Source organism: Vanessa tameamea, chromosome 28 (genome assembly GCF_037043105.1).
Source record: "Vanessa tameamea isolate UH-Manoa-2023 chromosome 28, ilVanTame1 primary haplotype, whole genome shotgun sequence".
Taxonomy (NCBI): domain Eukaryota; kingdom Metazoa; phylum Arthropoda; class Insecta; order Lepidoptera; family Nymphalidae; genus Vanessa; species Vanessa tameamea.
The window spans coordinates 3,647,130-3,666,627 of record NC_087336.1 but is presented as its reverse complement, the minus strand read 5'-3'; the positions used below and the strand labels follow the sequence as shown (position 1 = coordinate 3,666,627).

The 19,498-nt window shown below is 32.2% G+C and overlaps 2 protein-coding genes across 5 annotated transcripts in view; one reads left to right on the top strand and one right to left on the bottom strand.

Moving 5' to 3' along the window:
- Positions 1 to 19,498, bottom strand: part of LOC113391816 (isochorismatase domain-containing protein 1-like) — a 456,430-nt gene that overhangs the window by 58,261 nt on the left and 378,671 nt on the right. The window lies entirely within an intron of this gene.
- The window catches only part of LOC113391796 (homeotic protein distal-less), a 102,586-nt gene that overhangs the window by 8,897 nt on the left and 74,191 nt on the right, over positions 1 to 19,498 (top strand). For all 3 annotated transcript variants that reach the window (XM_026627876.2, XM_026627877.2, XM_026627875.2), the window contains exon 2: positions 10,440 to 10,928. In XM_026627876.2, the coding sequence (XP_026483661.1) occupies positions 10,598 to 10,928 (331 nt within the window). In that variant the 5' untranslated portion in view covers positions 10,440 to 10,597. The remainder of the gene's footprint in view (positions 1 to 10,439; positions 10,929 to 19,498) is intronic.

The window sequence follows — 19,498 nt, the reverse complement described above, 5'->3', positions numbered from 1 at the left end:
GTTGTTGAAGAGAGACAAATATCAATTTATTAATACGTATAGTATTAAATATAATATCAATAGTCACGTCACACGATGGCGTTGAATGATGGCTACGTTTATATGTTTGCGGAATTGGCGACGGCGTGTTTTATAACGTCTTCTCTGTCTAATATACAGTGGTTGTTTATCTATCACCCTTTAAAGTACAATTGCTGGATAGGCTTTCGTCGTTCAGTCCTGTGCCATCTGAATCCAGTGACTATCCACTGTTCTCTTGAATACCTGTAATAATAACCTGGAATAATCTTCATTTGACGGTTAACCCTATAATCTCTCCCCAATTGTTTCCCTATTTATCGTCTAGGGACATTTTGCCTGTAAATATTGCGAATGCGGTTAAAAACACACTTATACTTAATTTACTTTTAGTAAGATATTGTAAATAGTTATTTTAAGGTACATACCACACTAAAGTCAAAAATATATAATTTAAGTAAGATCTTACGAGGAATTTTGATTTATATATGTATGTCTTGCTATGTGAATCTACTGGATTCGAAATTTGGTCACAAATATCGTTACTTAGCAGTTAAAATATCATTTGTTGAGTCTAATTCTTGTCTTCGATAAAATTCACTGCTGGGCATTGGGGGAGGCCAAGGCGCGTCACTGAGTTCGATCTTCGGCCCTTCTCATCCAGTTTCTTCTAGCCACCTATACATCGTGGCTCCACCGTGCCACAGAGCGTCAAAACTACGCTTGCCATTTCGCGGTCTCCGCTCTAGAACCTTCTTGCCCCAACGGCAATCATTTCCTTGACAGATGTGATGAGTGATTAATATAATATGACGTTAGGGAATATTAAATATCACGTGGTTCTACAAAATAAATGATCCAACAATATACCTAAGTCAAATATACACCTTTCAAGTTAAAACTTGAATAATATAAGTTGTAATTTCTTAATACTCTTAAGTCGTAAAAGTCGCAATAACTTAAAGCCGGCTGCATCGAATGTGATAAAACCCAAGATTATTATTGAACATAAGATAAGGACTACCGTAACAATTTTTAATTATTATGATTAACATGACAAACTTAATAAATGTAAATAAATATTTATTAATGGCAACACTAAATTGACTAAGTACAGAGACACTGTTTTCGATGACTTTGACTAAAAGACGCGTTTTTTTTTTTTTTAATTTCTTCTTACTCAGAAAGCCACGACAGTAGACCAAACTGCCAAATTAAAAAATATAGACTAAATGAAGATGCTGTTATGTTTGATGGGCTATGTAATAATAAAACCTATTCTAATCAAATATAAACAAACTTTAGATTTACATATTGCTCTCCTATATAGTGCACTACAAACAATTTTTGATTAACATATATTTGTTATATTTATCTGGTAAGGCTTTATATATCTGGGGAGGTTCCACCCAGTCATCATATATTCTACTGCAAAGCAGTAATACTTAGTATTGTGTGTTTCGGTTTAAAGAGTGAGTGAGCCATTATAACGAGAGGCACAAGGGACATAACATTGGCTTCCATGGTTGGTTGGCATTGGCGATGTAAGAAATGGTTAATATTTCTTACGGCGCAGTGTGTTCAATAGCTTGAAGGGGTGTTATAAGTATAATTAATAATATTAAAAAAAATATTACATAAATATATTTTTATCTAGTATAACTCGGTGGGCGTTGTCCTGTTTTAATTTTACGATTTGTCATGGCGATCTGTTCAAACTGTATATTATAAGTAGCAAGACAAACTAATTTCGAGTTACAACAAAGCTAGCCTTATTAGACATACTTATAATCATTTTGATATAAAATTGAATATTTAAAGTAGCGAGACTAGTAAATGGGCCATTCGACACCGAGACTTTTGGAACTTAGATTTGATGTCTCTTTTGCCTGTAGCTACACTGGCTCACTCCCGCTCTAATCACACAATTATGTATTACTGTTTGACGGTAGAATATGTAATGTAAGAGTGGTCGTAATTAGGCGGACTCGCACAAAGCTTGATTACTTGTATTACAAGTATGTAATTATTTAATGACATTGTCAAATAAAAAGAAGTGTATCGTATGACGTAAAATATCTAAGATGGCGACTGGCAGCTGTCATTGCGTTACGACAATAATACGTTCTAGAAAACAATTCGCAAATAATACTCTGTTTCATTGTTTCAAAGAAGTTCCATATTGAATTTGTTTATATTTTTAAACGTTTGTAAAAAAATATAGTAAAAAGTTAATAAGGGGCTAATCTTATTAAAAAACGTTTTGATGCTGTATAAATGGTCATTAGTTTAAGTTTATATGGAGCTTCTTATAATTATGTTACTTATTTACAGGTGGGTTTAGATAAAGATAAGCAGACGGTACCTAAATAGGTTATAATAAATAAAATTACGAAGACACAGCTCCAGGGTTTCTGTATTTTTATAGGTTTAAACTTGAAACTCTTGATAGACAAAATTATAAAAAATAAGTGTATGTTACTATACAGCCAAAGGAGTTTATAATTTAAAAACAAATATTAAGTCAAATAAAATGCAACATGAAAAATGTCAGAGTTAAATTTATCAACTTTTTTTTCATCGTTTCTTGCCGACAAATATATATTTATAAGAAGTGTTACCATATTTTGATAATTAACTTTGATTAGAATTTATCTTCATTTATCACGATTGAGACAACTAATTCTCAAACATCCTTTTGTTATTTCGTTAGTTAAAGTCTCATTAGACGATGAAGCCAAATGAATATTGTAATAATTTATGTTTAAATAACTATTTCACATGTATTCCTTTATTCTGATAATCTTTGACAAATTGAATTTGTAATAATTAATACGATAAATAAAGGCTAAAGCTAAAAGACATTATGCCGAAATATATTTTAAAAATAAAACATACCAGAACATTTTTTAAAACAAAACGTCAAACAAATTGTTTAAAAATTTATAGTATTTATACATTGCTTACAGAAAACTTATAAGGTTTATTTTTTTTAAATGTCCCTCGGATATTACTGTCATATTGTAGAAATTGTTGTATTTTTTTTGTTGTGGCAATGATTCGAGATAATTTACCGCCAATTATTCTATTAATTGTGCTGGTATATAACAATATTTATGATGGATGCTAATGTTAAGGTATTTTTATCGATTCTTAAGCGTCGTATTGTATATCTATTTTAATTTTATATTGTATAAAGATGTTTATCTGACAACAATAAAGATATGTATCTGTTATTTAAGGTATTCTAGAATTGCTTATGGCCACAGCTAAAAAAACAGAATATTGTTTCTGAACTTGTAAAGTCAAATTAAAATTGATATTTTTTTTTATTAGAAAATAATTAGACCCAAGCCTTATATAAAAAAAATAAACGAAGCATAACGTAAAGAGGTTTTACTGTTAATAATAATAACAACCATATACCAATTTAGTGTGTTAATGGCCAATGAATAAACATACACACTGTATCAGTCGCCACAAACGTTTGGAACTATTAGTCAAGATAGTACAGACATACTTAAGCCCATATTTGTCTTGTATGCGTATCGTTACTTATTTGTAAGTGAATAAATTAATTGCATTATTAACATCGCGTTTGATATATTACGATATCGAAGGGTCTTGACTTTTGTTAGCGTATTTTAATAATCTCTACATTTTGCGAAAACACTTGTACGATTTGGTATTTTTGGAATATTTTGCTTTTATTTAAAGTAGGCAATGTTGTAATAATCATGATTAATGACTATATATACCATAAAAACTAGCATTTCGATACATATAATGATACCAATACTTACAGTATTGGTACGTTAAAAGCAATGGGATCTTTAACGTTATACCCCTTGTTCTGTTATTTACCTGGCTCACTGGCTCTTCGGAAGCCGTTGTTCCTGTAGTCAGGACACATGAACCTTCAAAATTTTCACTAAATTTGTATTTCCTTAAGTTCTAGTCATAACTCATCTCATCATAACAGCAGAAGGAAAGTCGTGATCTTCGATATGTGTGTCAGCCATCTTGTTTTGGATTAACTTTATAGAATAAGTTTGAAGCCTTCTAGTCAATAGGGCATTTACTTTTTAAGCTGGAACACAGTTGTATAGAGTCTGTCGTTAGATACTGGGATAAATGGTTGGGGTACCAATCCAAAGCAACCAAAACAGACCTGCTGCCGAATAAGATCTACAGGGAAAATGTATGAATATCGTTAGCCCAAAATATATTAGTAACGATTTCAAACAGATTTTACCGACGCGTTTTAAACATTTGATCTATTTTTTAGAAAATTTACCATTATTTATAGCATAACTAATTCTTAATTTCAATGAAAGCTTATAAGTAGACCAGTATGATGCAGAGAGTTTAGAAAAGTCATTTCGTATTTGCAAAGTTTGGGATAATTCATATTCTTTACAGTTTCAACATCTATAGGCAAATATTTCGAAACAAATGGCTTCGCTACTAGGCGATTACCTACTTTTAAATTTGTCTATCAACATTGTAGAGCACAAGTTTGAACTACACAGATACTAAACAGTGCACTGATATACTTTCTTGTAGAAATCCACATAAGTTCCTCGAAAGTGATCAGACAAAACCGATGGTTTGATGATCTGTCTGATACGTTAGTGGGTAGCACTGACTACTTCCTAACTCCAGCTTAGTGCTCCAATCAAATGCCCAGAAGGCGAATCCATTATTAAACAGCTAGCCATTTCTAACGAGGTTCATTTATAAAATAAACCAGCTGGAATCATTCATATTAAAAGGACTTAGAAATTTAAGATTAATTAGCTATTCTCAATGCTATTACGCTGCGAACCGTAGTACGATACTTTTTAACCCTTAGCATTGGAAAAACTCTTGATCTAGCAATAATTCATTTGTTTTTTTTTTTATTCTGCATATGATAATTGTCAAAGGTTGTGTATTGATTGATAATTAATTTATAATCCAGAAAGATACTGGCTTTTTAACAATTTTTATTTAGATTCTATCGTTTGAAAATATTAAGCTTTAAAATATCTTTACAAAATTGCCTATCAAAACTTACTTGACGAAAGGACATTTTAATTTTATTTTTAATTCGTAAAATGTAGCTGTGGCGCAAAATATTCGAGTATGATTCAGTAATAGCGGCAATTAAAACAAAGCTAAATTTACAGTTTCGATATGATTCATAGTAAATCTATTTTATAATTTTCTTGATAACTGTAACTTATTCCAATATTTAAACTTTGATATAAATTAAGTTATTAATGACATTATCTTCAAAAGTATTATTTACACGATATAATTGTCAATTTGCTCGGTGAAAACCCATCGTGCAATTTTCTCACCATTTCTGAACCAGTCCAATTGAAGACTGTTATGACATTTCCCGCGTTCAACAAGTAGCCGCCATTACGATATAACTGTCAACTGTCAATAATAATGACAGCTAACACAAAATGGCTTCCATTGACACGCGAAGTGTTTATTAATACGTGGCAATTTGTAATTACAGGTCTGCAACTGTTGTACAATGATAGTTTTCGCCTAGGCATATTTTCTGCTAACAATTTTAATAATAATTTTGTCATCGGAGTCGTAAAATTTCTCAGTAAAATTATGTAATTGTAATACTAGTGAAACTGTATGAGAATTACGAATGTTTTATATTGCTGATTGAGTTATTGGTTTTTAAAGGGTAGGGTGTTCTATTTTGATGATGATATATTTTTTTATCGTAAATAGTTTTAATGAACGTTTTTAGCACTGGCATTTTATTCACAGCTTATTGTTGACTGTAGAATTCAAATCAACACAACAAAAATATTTTATAATACCGTTTTAAATAAACATCACAAGGAATTCCTACGCCTATTAAACAAAATATCAAAACGACTTTTCGAAGTATGAGTTCATACCCTTTTTAATACAAGGCCGCGAACGAAAAATATATTTATATTGAACGATTATAAAATCGAATCGTATAAAATTATCAAAAACACCGCTCAGTTGTAAGTTATAATATGCATAGATACCGTAACGAATCTACGATTTTAAATCGTAAAACTACCACGCGAACTAATTAGTAACGAAAATAATATTTTATTATCTGTATTGATTAATACTTTTTCAATCGATATATTGATGTCACATTAATTCACTTCGAGATTAAATCTTTTTATCGTACTTGCATAGTTTATTTGTTATCTGTCATCTGTCAAAATATGTCACAATTTTCTGTTCCAAAAAATGAGGCCATATTTTTATTCTCTATATTTTGTTTTGATTGTAACAATAATTATTGTGGTCAATATAAATCTTAGCAATGTATTGTTGTTTGGACCAATATAAATAGAAACGAAGAACATTTGTAATGTTTTGATATATAGTGCAATTTGTATGCCTAAACTATGTTACGCTTAGAGACTTGCTGTCCCTTTCGAATTTCATGTCGATAGAAAGAGAGATATATATATTTTAATTCTGTAAAGTTTGTTAATTTTAAACGATAGCCTTTGTATTAAGAAAGTTATAAATAGAGACAAAATTAAAATAAACGATAAATCAAACTAAGTACGTTTCGCATTCAAAATCCCAGCCACTGAAGCGTTGAAACGATGCAATGAATATTTGATGGCATTTTATGGTCACCAATTATTTATAGGGTGCCTTCTTTCCCATGATTCCTTCGTCTTGGTTCACTTGTTCAATTTATACTGGATTAAATATGCTTATTAGATATAATGAAATATAATTGTATAGATAAAACAAAATTAAAATATACTTTATTCCAAACAGTATTCCTATAAATTTATTTCTAAGTTTTTGGTATTATTTTTTTTATAGTGTAGGGAGTTGGACGAGGAGATTCATTACTTACCTTGCCAATGCACCAATCTTGTGAGCTCGGATGTCTCTTGGGCCTTTAGTTACACTGGCTGACTCACTTCTAAAATCGTAATAAAACAATAAGTATGGCTGTTTGGCGATAGAACATCTGATGAGTAGGTTAACCTACCGTACTTGCATAAAACCCTACCACTGAGTAAATCAATATAATACTAGGTAATATTACTTACAGCTTTGGCAATGTTTACCACCAAAACCAGACCAATACTTTTGCTAATAAACATATTATACCTTACGTTATAGAATAGCTTTCTATATTGGAAATAATATTTGGAATCAGTAATATTTCTAGAGATGCATTACATGCAAAGCAATAGATTTTGCATCTTTACGATTGATCTATTTCTTCTCTGAGATAGCCTACTCTAGAATAGATTTCTTTTCTTTAACTCAAGCCAGTTGGGTACTGTTCTGCTTTTGAATGTCGTTATAGTATTCCTTGATATTTAATTTAGGAACAAATTTAAAAAGTCTAACTGAGATTCCTTTGCCTTTTTAATTATTTTAATTCATTTTATGTAACTTGGTTATTAAAATATTTATGATTATAATAGAGATTTTTTCATATAACGACCGCTTCCAATATCGCTCTAAATCCGTTTTTTTTTTAAATATATAAACTGTATGCTAAAACCTACTTATAAACTTGAAGCGATACGTCGGTACAGTTTCGTCAGTTTAATATTACTTGAAATGTAATTGCTAGAAACTTCTAAACATTCTAATTAATAGGTTTAATATTCCCCATCGTAACTTATATTAGAATTTGCTTTGTCTTGCCATATTAATATTCATACTCGATTCCTGTAATTCATTGTAAGGGTAGCAAATGTCATGAGGGTCAATATGCAGGTTAAACGTCGACTGAAGCCGGTTTCTGGACGTATTTTTTATGTTTCCTTCGTAATTATAAATTCATCAGTCGTTAGTACTTAAGAGCAATTAAACTAATCCTAGGTTCGACCAGTTTTTATTGTCTAAGGAAGCATTTTATGATTATAAATGCTGTCTAGTTTAGGGTCATCGGAATTTTAAATTGTCATATTTGTTGTGGTTTTTTTTTTTAATTGTCTGTAATTAAAATGGCTTAGGTCCTAATGGAATATTTTATCTTTTAACTTATGTGGTTAATAATCTTTTTGATGGCTTATTAGATCGAAGCTAACTGTATCATATTTGTCGTCCTTGTTATTAATTATATCGGTTTTATTTTTATAATGGGAACACTGAACTTTTTCAAGATCATCTGGTAGAAGTAAATGATTGGAAGTGAAGCGGCGATGATACATTAAAGTCATTTATACGAAAAAAATACTAAATTGACTCTTCACCCAGCCAAAGACATCGAACCAATTCGTAATAATTTTCAATAAAAGTTTACACCAATTAGCTGGCCCTAAACATTATTATTACTGGCATGAGCAATCAACGCGAACACAAACAAACAAACATAAAAAAAAAAATAACAAAACGATCTGACCCGACCTTTTACAAGCGCCGTCGAGATGTTGAAAAAGAAACCAATGATGAACAAAGATAGATACATTTAAATAGCTTTGAGATAGAAGGGGATCGATGCTGTCGTAATTAACTCAAAGAGCTTGCCGAAAAGGGTTTTTATACCGATTCTTGGGGTCATTTGCTTTGAGGATTCTCGTCCACTGGTTGTCCATCGCTTTGCAATGCTATAAACTATACAACAAAAATCTATATTAATAAATAAAATGAAATGTAAAGTGAGACGAGGGAGTTGGTGTTTATTTCAAGTAATCTTGCAATTTACTGACGTTCTAAGAGAATCAGTTCTATTCAAATCAGTACCGTGATAATATGTTCAGCTACGACTTGGTGGCTTTCTGTGAGCCCGTCTGAGTAGGTACCATCTACTCTACCACTAAATAGCAATATTTAGTATTGTTCTGTTCCAATTTAAATGGTGAGTGAGCCAGAGTATTTAGAGTTACAAGAATTATAACATTTTAATTTCCATTCGTTGACCAATTGACGATAAAAGTAATGGTTGACATTTCTTACAGAGCTAATATCTTGGGGCGGTGGTGACCACATACCACCAGGTGGCACATTTGCTTACCCATTAAAAATAAAATAGTTCTATGGTAAAAAGTGCATCGTTTTGCCAGTTAAAACTATTGGGTGGAATATCATCCTAAGGGCTAACTTTTCTCGCGTTAGTTTTGTGAGAAATTGTTCCTTGAATGGTTTTGAGGCGAGAGCCAATTAGTTTTTTCTAATGAAATAAAAGCAATAAAATTAAATGAGGTACTCTGGCTGGTGAGGATAGCACGGACCACCGAGAATAGCTTATACTGATATTGATTCGCGCTTTTCGTTTGAAATAGATAATAATTATGCAGCATATTCTTAACCCGTAAGTTGATACTGCGTCTGAATTTTATCCAGTTGTGTGAGATCTATTCCATAGGATTATGAGATTCAGGGGATTAGTATTGCACTTATGTTGGCACACACCTGTACATTATAACTTATCATGTCCAGTTACCTGGCCTAGTATGAGTATAGCCATCTGAAATTAACCAGGATGACATAATATTATTTATGATAAACTGTTGATAAAACAGACAGCGAATTTGGATGGGATCTGTATGTTGCGGTTTACAAATTTTTAACTACGTTTATTCTCAATTCAAGTTGACTCATAAGAACTTTGAATCGTCATGTTACAGTAATTAATTAAATGTAATATTACCACTGGTTCGAAATGTAGATTCTACCTCGAAGAACCGGCAAGAAACTTAGAAATTACAGATTTTGTGCGACAAACAGAGATTACCTTCAAGTATCTTCGTTTAAGATCGAATACTTTAATCTTAAATTTGATTTCATCATTTTCCTTGTTGCTTTTATCATTTCTGGCAACATTATAGCTATCACGCTTAGTTTGTTTTTTTTTTAAACTTTATTAAAAACGACGGTACTATAACCATTAGCGTCAATAAAATATTTTCGAAATCCAAGTTCTTCGGATCCATCGATTCAATTGAGCGTGACGCACAAATTATTTTCCACAAAACTCACTTTGAACTCGACTGACCCTATGTGGGTGTTTATATCTGTTACCGTTACTCATGATTGCTCGGACTTGAGTAATTTTTTTTTTGTAATTTTCATTTATTAAGGGTCACGACCTAAATTATTTTGGGATATAAAAACTATTTTCATTAAGGAAAGATATAAAAATAAACGCTGTATATTTGTTTTAGTTCCACACATTGTTAATATGATGAAGTTTAGTGTATTAAATTATTACTTGAATTCTAAGAAAGGGGCTCGTGTAAGTAAGAATTTTCGCGTGCTTGCACATGTTGCCCCCATTTTTAAGTGACCAAAAGAAAGAACCAACGCTATTTGAATTTGTAAAATATTGCACAAAAATCATAAATATTTCAGCTATATTCTTAGCTCATGAATAATTTTATTATGTTGTTATATTTAAAAGCGATTTTATTAATCTGTAACATTCTTTTTTCCAACAGGCAAACGAAGCGGCAAAATACCAGACGAGCGGCAGAAATCCCTCAAAATTACCCGAATTCAATCCCCAAGCACCAAATCCGGCAACCTGAGTTTCTCAGATCCCTTCGGGCCTCCTCAGTCCTCGGACGGAGGGGGCCCATCCACCCCCCAACCAGCCATGACCACCCAGGAGCTAGATCACCAGCATCATCATTTAGGGGGGTCACAAACGCCACATGACATATCCAATTCCACTAATTCAACTCCAACAAATGTATCCTCTAAATCAGCTTTCATAGAGTTACAGCAACATGGATATGGTCCTTTTAAAGGTGGTTACCAACATCCCCACCATTTTGGGAGTCCGGGTGGTCAACAGAATCCTCACGAAGCCTCGGGGTTTCCGAGCCCTAGGTCTTTAGGGTATCCCTTCCCTCCTATGCATCAGAACACGTATGGTTATCATTTAGGTTCCTACGCTCCACAGTGCGCGAGTCCGCCTAAAGATGGTAAGTCGTACTATTTTCCAAAATAATTTCTCTTTTCAAAGCAATCCAAGAGATAAAACTTTTCATAGAACTGTGTCTGTAAAACATTTTGTATTCAACCGTAAAATACAATGCTGTATCATTATAGTTCATTGGATATTTTCAAATTATGTCACAGAACCATAATTTAAGGGAAATAATTTCTGTACGGGCGTGATAATAGTTTCAACAACTATTCTTTATTTTGAAGGCGTGAAACGATGACTTAGGTCATTGTTGCGTAGAATTTTTTTCCCAACAAGTGTTATCAGTATTTTATTTTTGAATTTATACAGTACGACACGATATTGAAAATACGCTTTTTCTTGTGTTTTTAGAGAATTAAACAGCAACACTGCACTATCATGCACTTTTTGATTCGGCATGAAGGTTTTTACCGTGAAGGGTTTATACCGATTTTACACAAAATAAATTAAAGTGACAATCTGTAAATGTCTTACTGAGAGGCTGATGATTCCCTCTGAAGAAGGATTGGATATAACTCCATCATGCTGTGCTACCCTGGCAGGATATCATCCAACATACCACCATCCATCGATACCACTAATATTCATGCACTTGATCCACATTTCTCGATGGCTCGTGACTTACCATAAAATAATTTGTGCACCGCCCTTTTATTTGATTAACTTTATAATAAAACCACGGACTTATTTGCGAAAAAAAAAATCGTTGATTATTTATCATCGTATCGTGTTAAAGTCTTCAAGTTGACGTCAAAACAAATGTCAGTCCTCGACAGTTGTGATACAAGGTCCTTTAATATTCAACGCAAAGAACTATCCCCCTACAATTTAGTTTCTGTGAATTTTTTAAACGCCATCGTCCGCTTACTTGCTTTGTGTTAGACGTATAGATTAGATAGTAAAGTGTAAGTTAAAACACAGTAATGATAAAGCGCTTTAATTATTATAAAGTGACTACTATATTATAAATATAACAAGAATTATTCATTGATTTAATGTCAAAATGCGAGTTCTTTTTTTGAATATTTAACGGTATTCGAATCGAATGTTTTAAAAGACTGCTTACTTTTTTTCTGACGTTTTTTCGAAGACACTTAAATCAAACATTAGTATGTTAATTACATTTAAATGTGTATATATAAAATTAAATGCTGCATTTATGCTCAAGACTTTAAATAATTTTACGTATAAATATTTCAATGATATTTTAATGAATTATTCTGACAATAATTCCAAATCGTGCTTAACTGTTTGTTAAAATAAAGAAACCTACCCAAATCCTATAAGACCTTCGCGTTGGAAAGTAGAAATCGAGAAAGATTCATAGTAACGGATACTGTAAAGGAAAATCGACCTTGGCGTTTTACGCCCGCGTAGAAACTTGTATCGGATGGTGTTAAATTACAACCGAGTTTCCTTTGAACAGACGGACACTGTGATCATTTTTTATATCGCGTGTTGTAATCGGTCTCCGCTTGTCTATGGTACGTCGTAGCAAAAATGAAACAGGTCAAGTATGTTTAAGCGATAGAAAAATGTTTTGAATATTTATGTTTAATTTTTTATTATTAATTTATCGTTTAAAATAAAACATACAATTTAAAAAAAATTAAGTATTAAATATGTAGTCCTCTTCATGTATCACACCTTGGATATATTTATTTAAAAAAAAAAAAAACAAATTGTGACAACGGCTGTCAAAATCATTTAATTTTCAAAGATCGGTGTGGATACTTACGTGACGTCATACACAGCGTTAAGTTTTTTCATTTAAACAATTTTCTAGCGTATAATTTAATTATATTATATTATTATTTTGATGTAGAAATTATACTGTTGCTATAAAAATATGGTGTTAATATGAATCGCAATTAATCAGAATTATTAACGCTATAATCATCAAATTACGCCAAACATGGTTAACATCACGTTAAGCTAATCTAGCATTTAGTCGAACGTTATAAGGATTACTTTAGATTGTATAATACCTCATCATATTAGTCAAAATTGATGAGAACTGTAACCAATACATCTTGACCTGTCATGTTTCTTTGTATTTATCAAAAGGACGTCCTTTTCAATTGGTTCCTTTGTAATATGCTGATTTATAAGCGTCCTTATTACAACGATTTAAAGTTCATTTTAATGATGATTATTTAATTATATTTAAGTAACGATGGGATCTTTATGACATTGAATTAAGATTGATTTTCCCGTAACAATCTTTTAATTTTGTCACTCATAAATCTTAGCACATTTAACGAATGTTTTGTAAGTTAATTATATAATTGTTTATTGCCGTTTGTTTTACTATGTATGTTTGTCTGTCAATTAGATAATAGCTAGTGACTATAACTTACGTAAATGCGGGCGTTTTCGGTGGTATTATTTAAATTAATTCGGTTTGAAAGTTGTCGCAACTTAGTCTATTTTGAATGATAAAAATCTTTATACATATTTTAAATAACTTGATATGATATATGTTATTTACTTATGTACATAATTGATATATTGAATGTTCCTCATAATTTGATTAGACGGTATTCGGAAACGAACGGAGAGAGTTCAGAGACGGGACCAAAGATTTCATGTGAAGATCCTAACAAGAAACTCAGTAGTTACCCTTTTCCGAAATTTGAAATATAATATATCTCAAGCATATACAAATAAATTTATGTAATATATGTTCGGACAGCAAGTACGTCACGCTTTTTATCGTTTATATAACGCGGAGCAAAGCGTTCAATAACTAGTCTATACTGATATTATTAACGAGAAAGTAACTCTGTCTGACTGTTTGTCTGTTACGCTTTTACGGCAAAACTACTGAACCGACTTTGATGACATTTGGTATGACGCGAACTTGAACCAAAGGGATATAACCTCCCTAACACGCGGGCGAAAACTATTTAACTATAAAAATGACACAATGAGGGAAAAATAAAACTGTATTGTTCAACCCGGAACCCCTAACCAACTCCCAACTGTTTCGCCCCGAGCGTCATTATATCTAATAACATAGCGCGCTAGTCTGGACAAATTTTAATTATTACATGCTATTGTACATTTTTTTAATATTTTTCGAAGAAAAATTCTCGCTGGCGGCGCAAACGCAAGCACGTGTGCTGTACAGTTCGTCGGATAAGTGTTACGTGGGGAAAAAAGGTTTCGTTCTATTTTTGTTTAAAATGTATTTTTTTTTTTTGAATTTCGAATTCGAATTCCTTTGCAACGTTACAAATTGAAACGATTATGCGTTGTTTTATTTATACGTTCTGAGCTGAAAAATTCGTCTTGGTCAAAATTTATTCGCATATTGACCAAATAATTTATTATGAACTAATTTATTATTAAAAATTCGCGATCGTAAAAAGGTAAAATGCGATATTGGCTTAAGTATCTACTTATAACAGCGAGCTGAACCTGTGGCTTTACCTGCATATAAGTTTTAAGACTTTACCTATAGCCAATCACCCCCATCTTATACCTTTAAGGGGTGAATTATTAAAAGGTAGCCTATATGTTGTCTCGGGACTCAAAATATCTCCATGTCAAATTTCATCTTAATCGGTTCAGAGTTTAAGCGCGAAGAACAGACGGAGTTACTTTCGCATATATTTTTTTTAATAATAATATCTCATTAATTACTTTTTAAATGTATAACTTCGTCACGGTCGTCAATCATTCAGCCACGAAACAGCTATTTGTATTTGTTCCAGTTTAAAGGATGAGTAAGTCAGTGTAATTACAGTCACATAGGATATAACGACTTTGTTTCCATGGATGGCAACGCATTAGCGGTATGGTAATGATAATGCCATTCCATGCCATGTCATGCCATGCCATGTCCATGTCACCATGGACATGACATGTTGATCAAGTTGATTGTCTACATACATTACATACATTAACAGCCTGTAAATGTTCCCACTGCTGGACTAATGCCTCCTCTCCCTTTGAGGAGAGGGTTTGGAGCATATTCCACCACGCTGCTCCAATGCGGTTTGGTGGAATACACATGTGGCAGAATTTCGATGAAATTAGACACATGCAGATTTCCTCACGATGTTTTCCTTTGAATTATAAACACAAATTAAGCACATGAAAATTCAGTGGTGCTTGCCTGGATTTGAACCCGAAATCATCGGTTAAGATGTACGCGTTCTAACCACTGGGCCATCTCGGCTTTGGATTGTCTCTAGTATCTTAATATCAAAGTCGTTAAATTAAAGCGATTATTTGACGCTCGATCTCTTGAGCAGCATCAGCATTTCCGCTGGGTTTAGACGTGCTCCAGACTTCAAATAGTACTAGCGTGTAAATGCAAGGTTCATCCCACATAAAGACGCGTCCAAATCGATCATGGTAATTGTAATCATAATACAAGCATCAATGTCCATTCTTAGTGTCTCTGTATATATTACTATCTGAACCTGCGGTTTTATCCGTGCGAAATTTATAAAACAAACGTCCGACCCCCTTAGGTAGGTATACCCTATAAGGAACCTACCTGCCAAATTTCAAGTTTGTAGGTGTTATATTTTCTAAGATTTCGTGATTAATCAGTGAGTGGTATTTCGCTTTTATACATATAGTATAAAGGAAAAATCTAGAATATTGTAGAACACTTTTGAGCATGACAGTTAACCCTTAACGATCGCGGTCCAGATACGGAGCTCCTAAGGCAGGACACACCCCTTTACTACGAATCTTAGTCTTATCTTACTTTTTTATCGTTTCGAAAACGACCCGCCTTGACGTTCTAACGCTGAACAAAAACTGATGACGTAAAATGTTTTTTTTTTTTTACGTTTCATTCACCTGTTGATTTTTTGTAGCATATTGTCTTTGGATTCTGTGGTTTTTTTTTTTTGTTGTAATCGACTCGTGTTGTTTTGTACTATTACAATTATTATATTTACATCGATCAATTAGTTTCGTTACAACAATAAAATAGTTGTAATTATTTAAATCGTACAATATTCTTCGATTTTGACAGTTGTTTTTTTTTTTCTTTTAATTGACTTTTATAATGGAGAAGGTTCTCATTTTGGACATTATTTTTTTTTTAGCTTCAGTCATATCTCCCTAATATTTTGACGGATTTGCACAATTTGTATTTTGCTCGACAGAGGTTTATTCTCCGATATAGTTTTATTTAGACAACAGAACTCTTCAACAAATGCCAGCAAATCAGCCGTATATACTTTTCATATATATTATATTGAAGTCTGTAGAAGTCTTTTTTTTTTTGGTAAAAATCTTTTTACCTGTAAATAAAAATTAATCAACAAATATAATTCAGTATTATAAATAAATGACAAAGTTGTACTTGTTGCCATTACAAAAAAAAAATTAAAGAATTTTGTTAAACAGTTTTGGCATTCCATGGGCGTAACGGTTTATAGATGAGGATTAACGATTGAACACGTTATAACTTGCTTATAAAATTTTATTAACAAGTTAATATAATGTGAAGGTAATTAAAAAATATAATTCGATTCTCATAAGAGCTTTCTGTGAGTTGTTTTAAGTATTCTTTTATCTTTTGTTCAATGAAAAACGGCGCATCAGCAACAGCTTTTTATAGCGGCTACGTAGACTTACGACATTCATGAATTTAAGATATAAATTATGTTTGAGCGGTGATTAAAGAATGCTGTCTTCTTCTTTCGAATATTAAATTAATGATGACGAAAAGAGACGGATCACTATAAAAACGACCGATTAACGAAGTTTTTATGTTAGGTGTAGATCTGTTCACTTACGAAGGCGCGCCCCTCTATGTTAAATTATCAGCGTACATTAGTGTGTGTGACGCTCGTGCTTATAAGATGCCTTAGTGTGTGTGAGTGTCATACACGCGGATGATCTTTCTTTCAAACAATAAACTTTTCAATTCCTTAACTCAGAATTGATATTTTATTACATACTAGACATAAAAAAAATATTATGAGTAGATTAAATTAAAATGTGTTAACGTTATATGGTATATAAACACACACATATACGTATAAATTATCTTCTAGGAGTTACATAATAGAAACAGAATTAACGACAGAACGTTAACGAATAGTCTTAAATAGGTGTGTCGTAACTCGTAGTCACAACGCCCACCTCTAAGACCACAATGGGAGGATGCATTACCAAATAATTATTTTCTGCGTACAGTATAATTATCACATTGACAATGGACTTAATTAAAAAATACGACAACTACCGTATTCGATATTCAATTTTTGTGACATTAAAATATTGTTTATAAATACCTCTTATAGAAAATAAGGTCGGTACTACAAATACGACCGCAGATCCCGAGGTTCTGATTACAAATCCCAAATAGTTGAATTAGATTTCTCTATCGAAAAATTATCAGTAACAGCACGGAGTTTGAATATTGAAATTTTGTGTTGCGCCTGAAATCTTTCCTTTCTTTACGGTCGCGTCGGCCGTCGCATCGGATTATTAGAGCGTGGGTATGGAGATAGCACCTGTGCACACACACTTGTCCACTGTAATATCTCCCGCGTAGTTGGCTGTTCTGCGTTTAGATTAGCCGCTGTATCCGTAATCGGTTAGGACATCACTTAAGACTTAAGCTAACTTAGAAATAATATTTAAATATTTTAACAATACTTAATCAGTAAATTTTGTAATTGTTATTCATATAAATATAAACAAATCTCAATAATCGCTCTTATTCGTTATTTTGTTTTTCACAATTTTGTCTAAGGTACAAAACTAAAATTTAATACAAATTAAAATTAGGCTGAATTGTTAATCTCCTTTTCGTAGAATCGCAAAAAAAAGCTCATATATATTGTATAAGAGAGTTCGCTTAGTGTTCGAAATACAAATTAGATTTTGCTCAACATTATAAACTGACTGAAAATAAAAATACAAATATATTTTTTTTATTGTTTGAATATAAATATGTACAATGATTCCTACTAACGTGTTCAGAAAAGAATGAATACATTTTTAAGACGTAACTTTTACGACAAAAAAGAAGCGAAACGTCGCAAGTCTGCACTTTCAATGTAGTTTTAAAGTGTTTTTGTAGATGCCTAAATGTTTTTAAGGGTTTTTATTGTTTTTTAGTTGGGTCGTTTTATCTTCGCTTTTCGGTAGGCGGCCCTGGGGGCGGGGCGGTTTCGACGCGACGCGTTGGGGTTACCATGGATTAAAATAAATTCTACTTACGAATTTTATTATTTTATTAAATTGAAATTCTTCTTTTATTATTGCTCACATCGCTAAGTGTAAATTTGAATGTACTAATATTTATGCAAGAAAGGAATCTATGTTTATTTTAGGATCACTACAGATGACATTAGTTTTGGTTTGAATAAGTAATAAATATAGAAACACATAGCTTGGGGGACTATAATAATAGCAACACATAATATTTTTAAGTGTCATGGCGTCTGCAATTCGTTTCTTACTTAGCTAAAAAAAATACAAAGTTCATATGTGTAGAACTCATAGCGATGATATAACGGCGAAAGTATCTCTGTCTGTCTGTTTGTCTGCAACGCTTTAACGACTAAACCACTGAAAAAATGGTATGGTATGATTTTTTTGTATCTAAAACATAAGACCGCTTCTAAAACACGTGGGCCAAGCCGAAGGCGAAAACTAGTATTAAAATATTTCGGTTTCCAATTTATTGCGCGAACTTTATATCTATTCCCTCGACCTCATAATCCAATGGGATGGGAAATTGGAAACCCGTTTGTAAAGTGTTCAAGCGCTGGCTTTACAAGCTTTCCAAGGTATGGGATTGTTAACATTGCCAGCTCCCACACTTCAGGCTGGTATTGAGAATTGTCAATGGGAAAAGCCAATAATTGTGATTGACCCAAATGGGTTTGCATCCAAGGCCTCGGGCTCTATCTATATTTATTAAGGCGAAATACCCTTCACTGTTTAATCACTAAATCTCAGAAACTTTAACACCTATAAACTTGAAATTTGGCAGGTAGGTTCCTTATAGGGCGTAGATATCCTCGGATAACTGATTCTACAAAACTCGACCCCTAAGGCGGTAAAACGGGGGTTGGAAGTTTAAGTTTTATAAATTTCGCGCGGGTAAATCGGCAGGTTCAGCTAGTAGCTTTATAAGTTAGTCGCTAGACCAACAAGGTAACACTAAGTAACGATTTGCGTTGCATACCAATCGAATTTGACATTTCACTGAGAATAATCTTAAGGTAAAAAGGTAAGGAAATATATTAAGGTCTAATAGAAGTTAAGACCTTTGGCATCGTGGAATACTACATAGAGTGGTTCATTTAGTTATTAATAAAATAATCATAAATATAATTAAATTTACACGGACTATAAATAAAACAGGAAGTAGAAATATAGCTTCGATTATTTTAATAACACTTTTTTCGTTCATCTCAAATATAATAATTATATTCTTAATATAAGTATAAAGTTTCGAAGATTTAAAAATACCGTAGGAGGTAAATATATGATATTTTTTATATGCGGCATTGTTATTATTATTTTATTTTATTGTATCCACGCCTTAACGAAATATCATGAATAATCAACTGA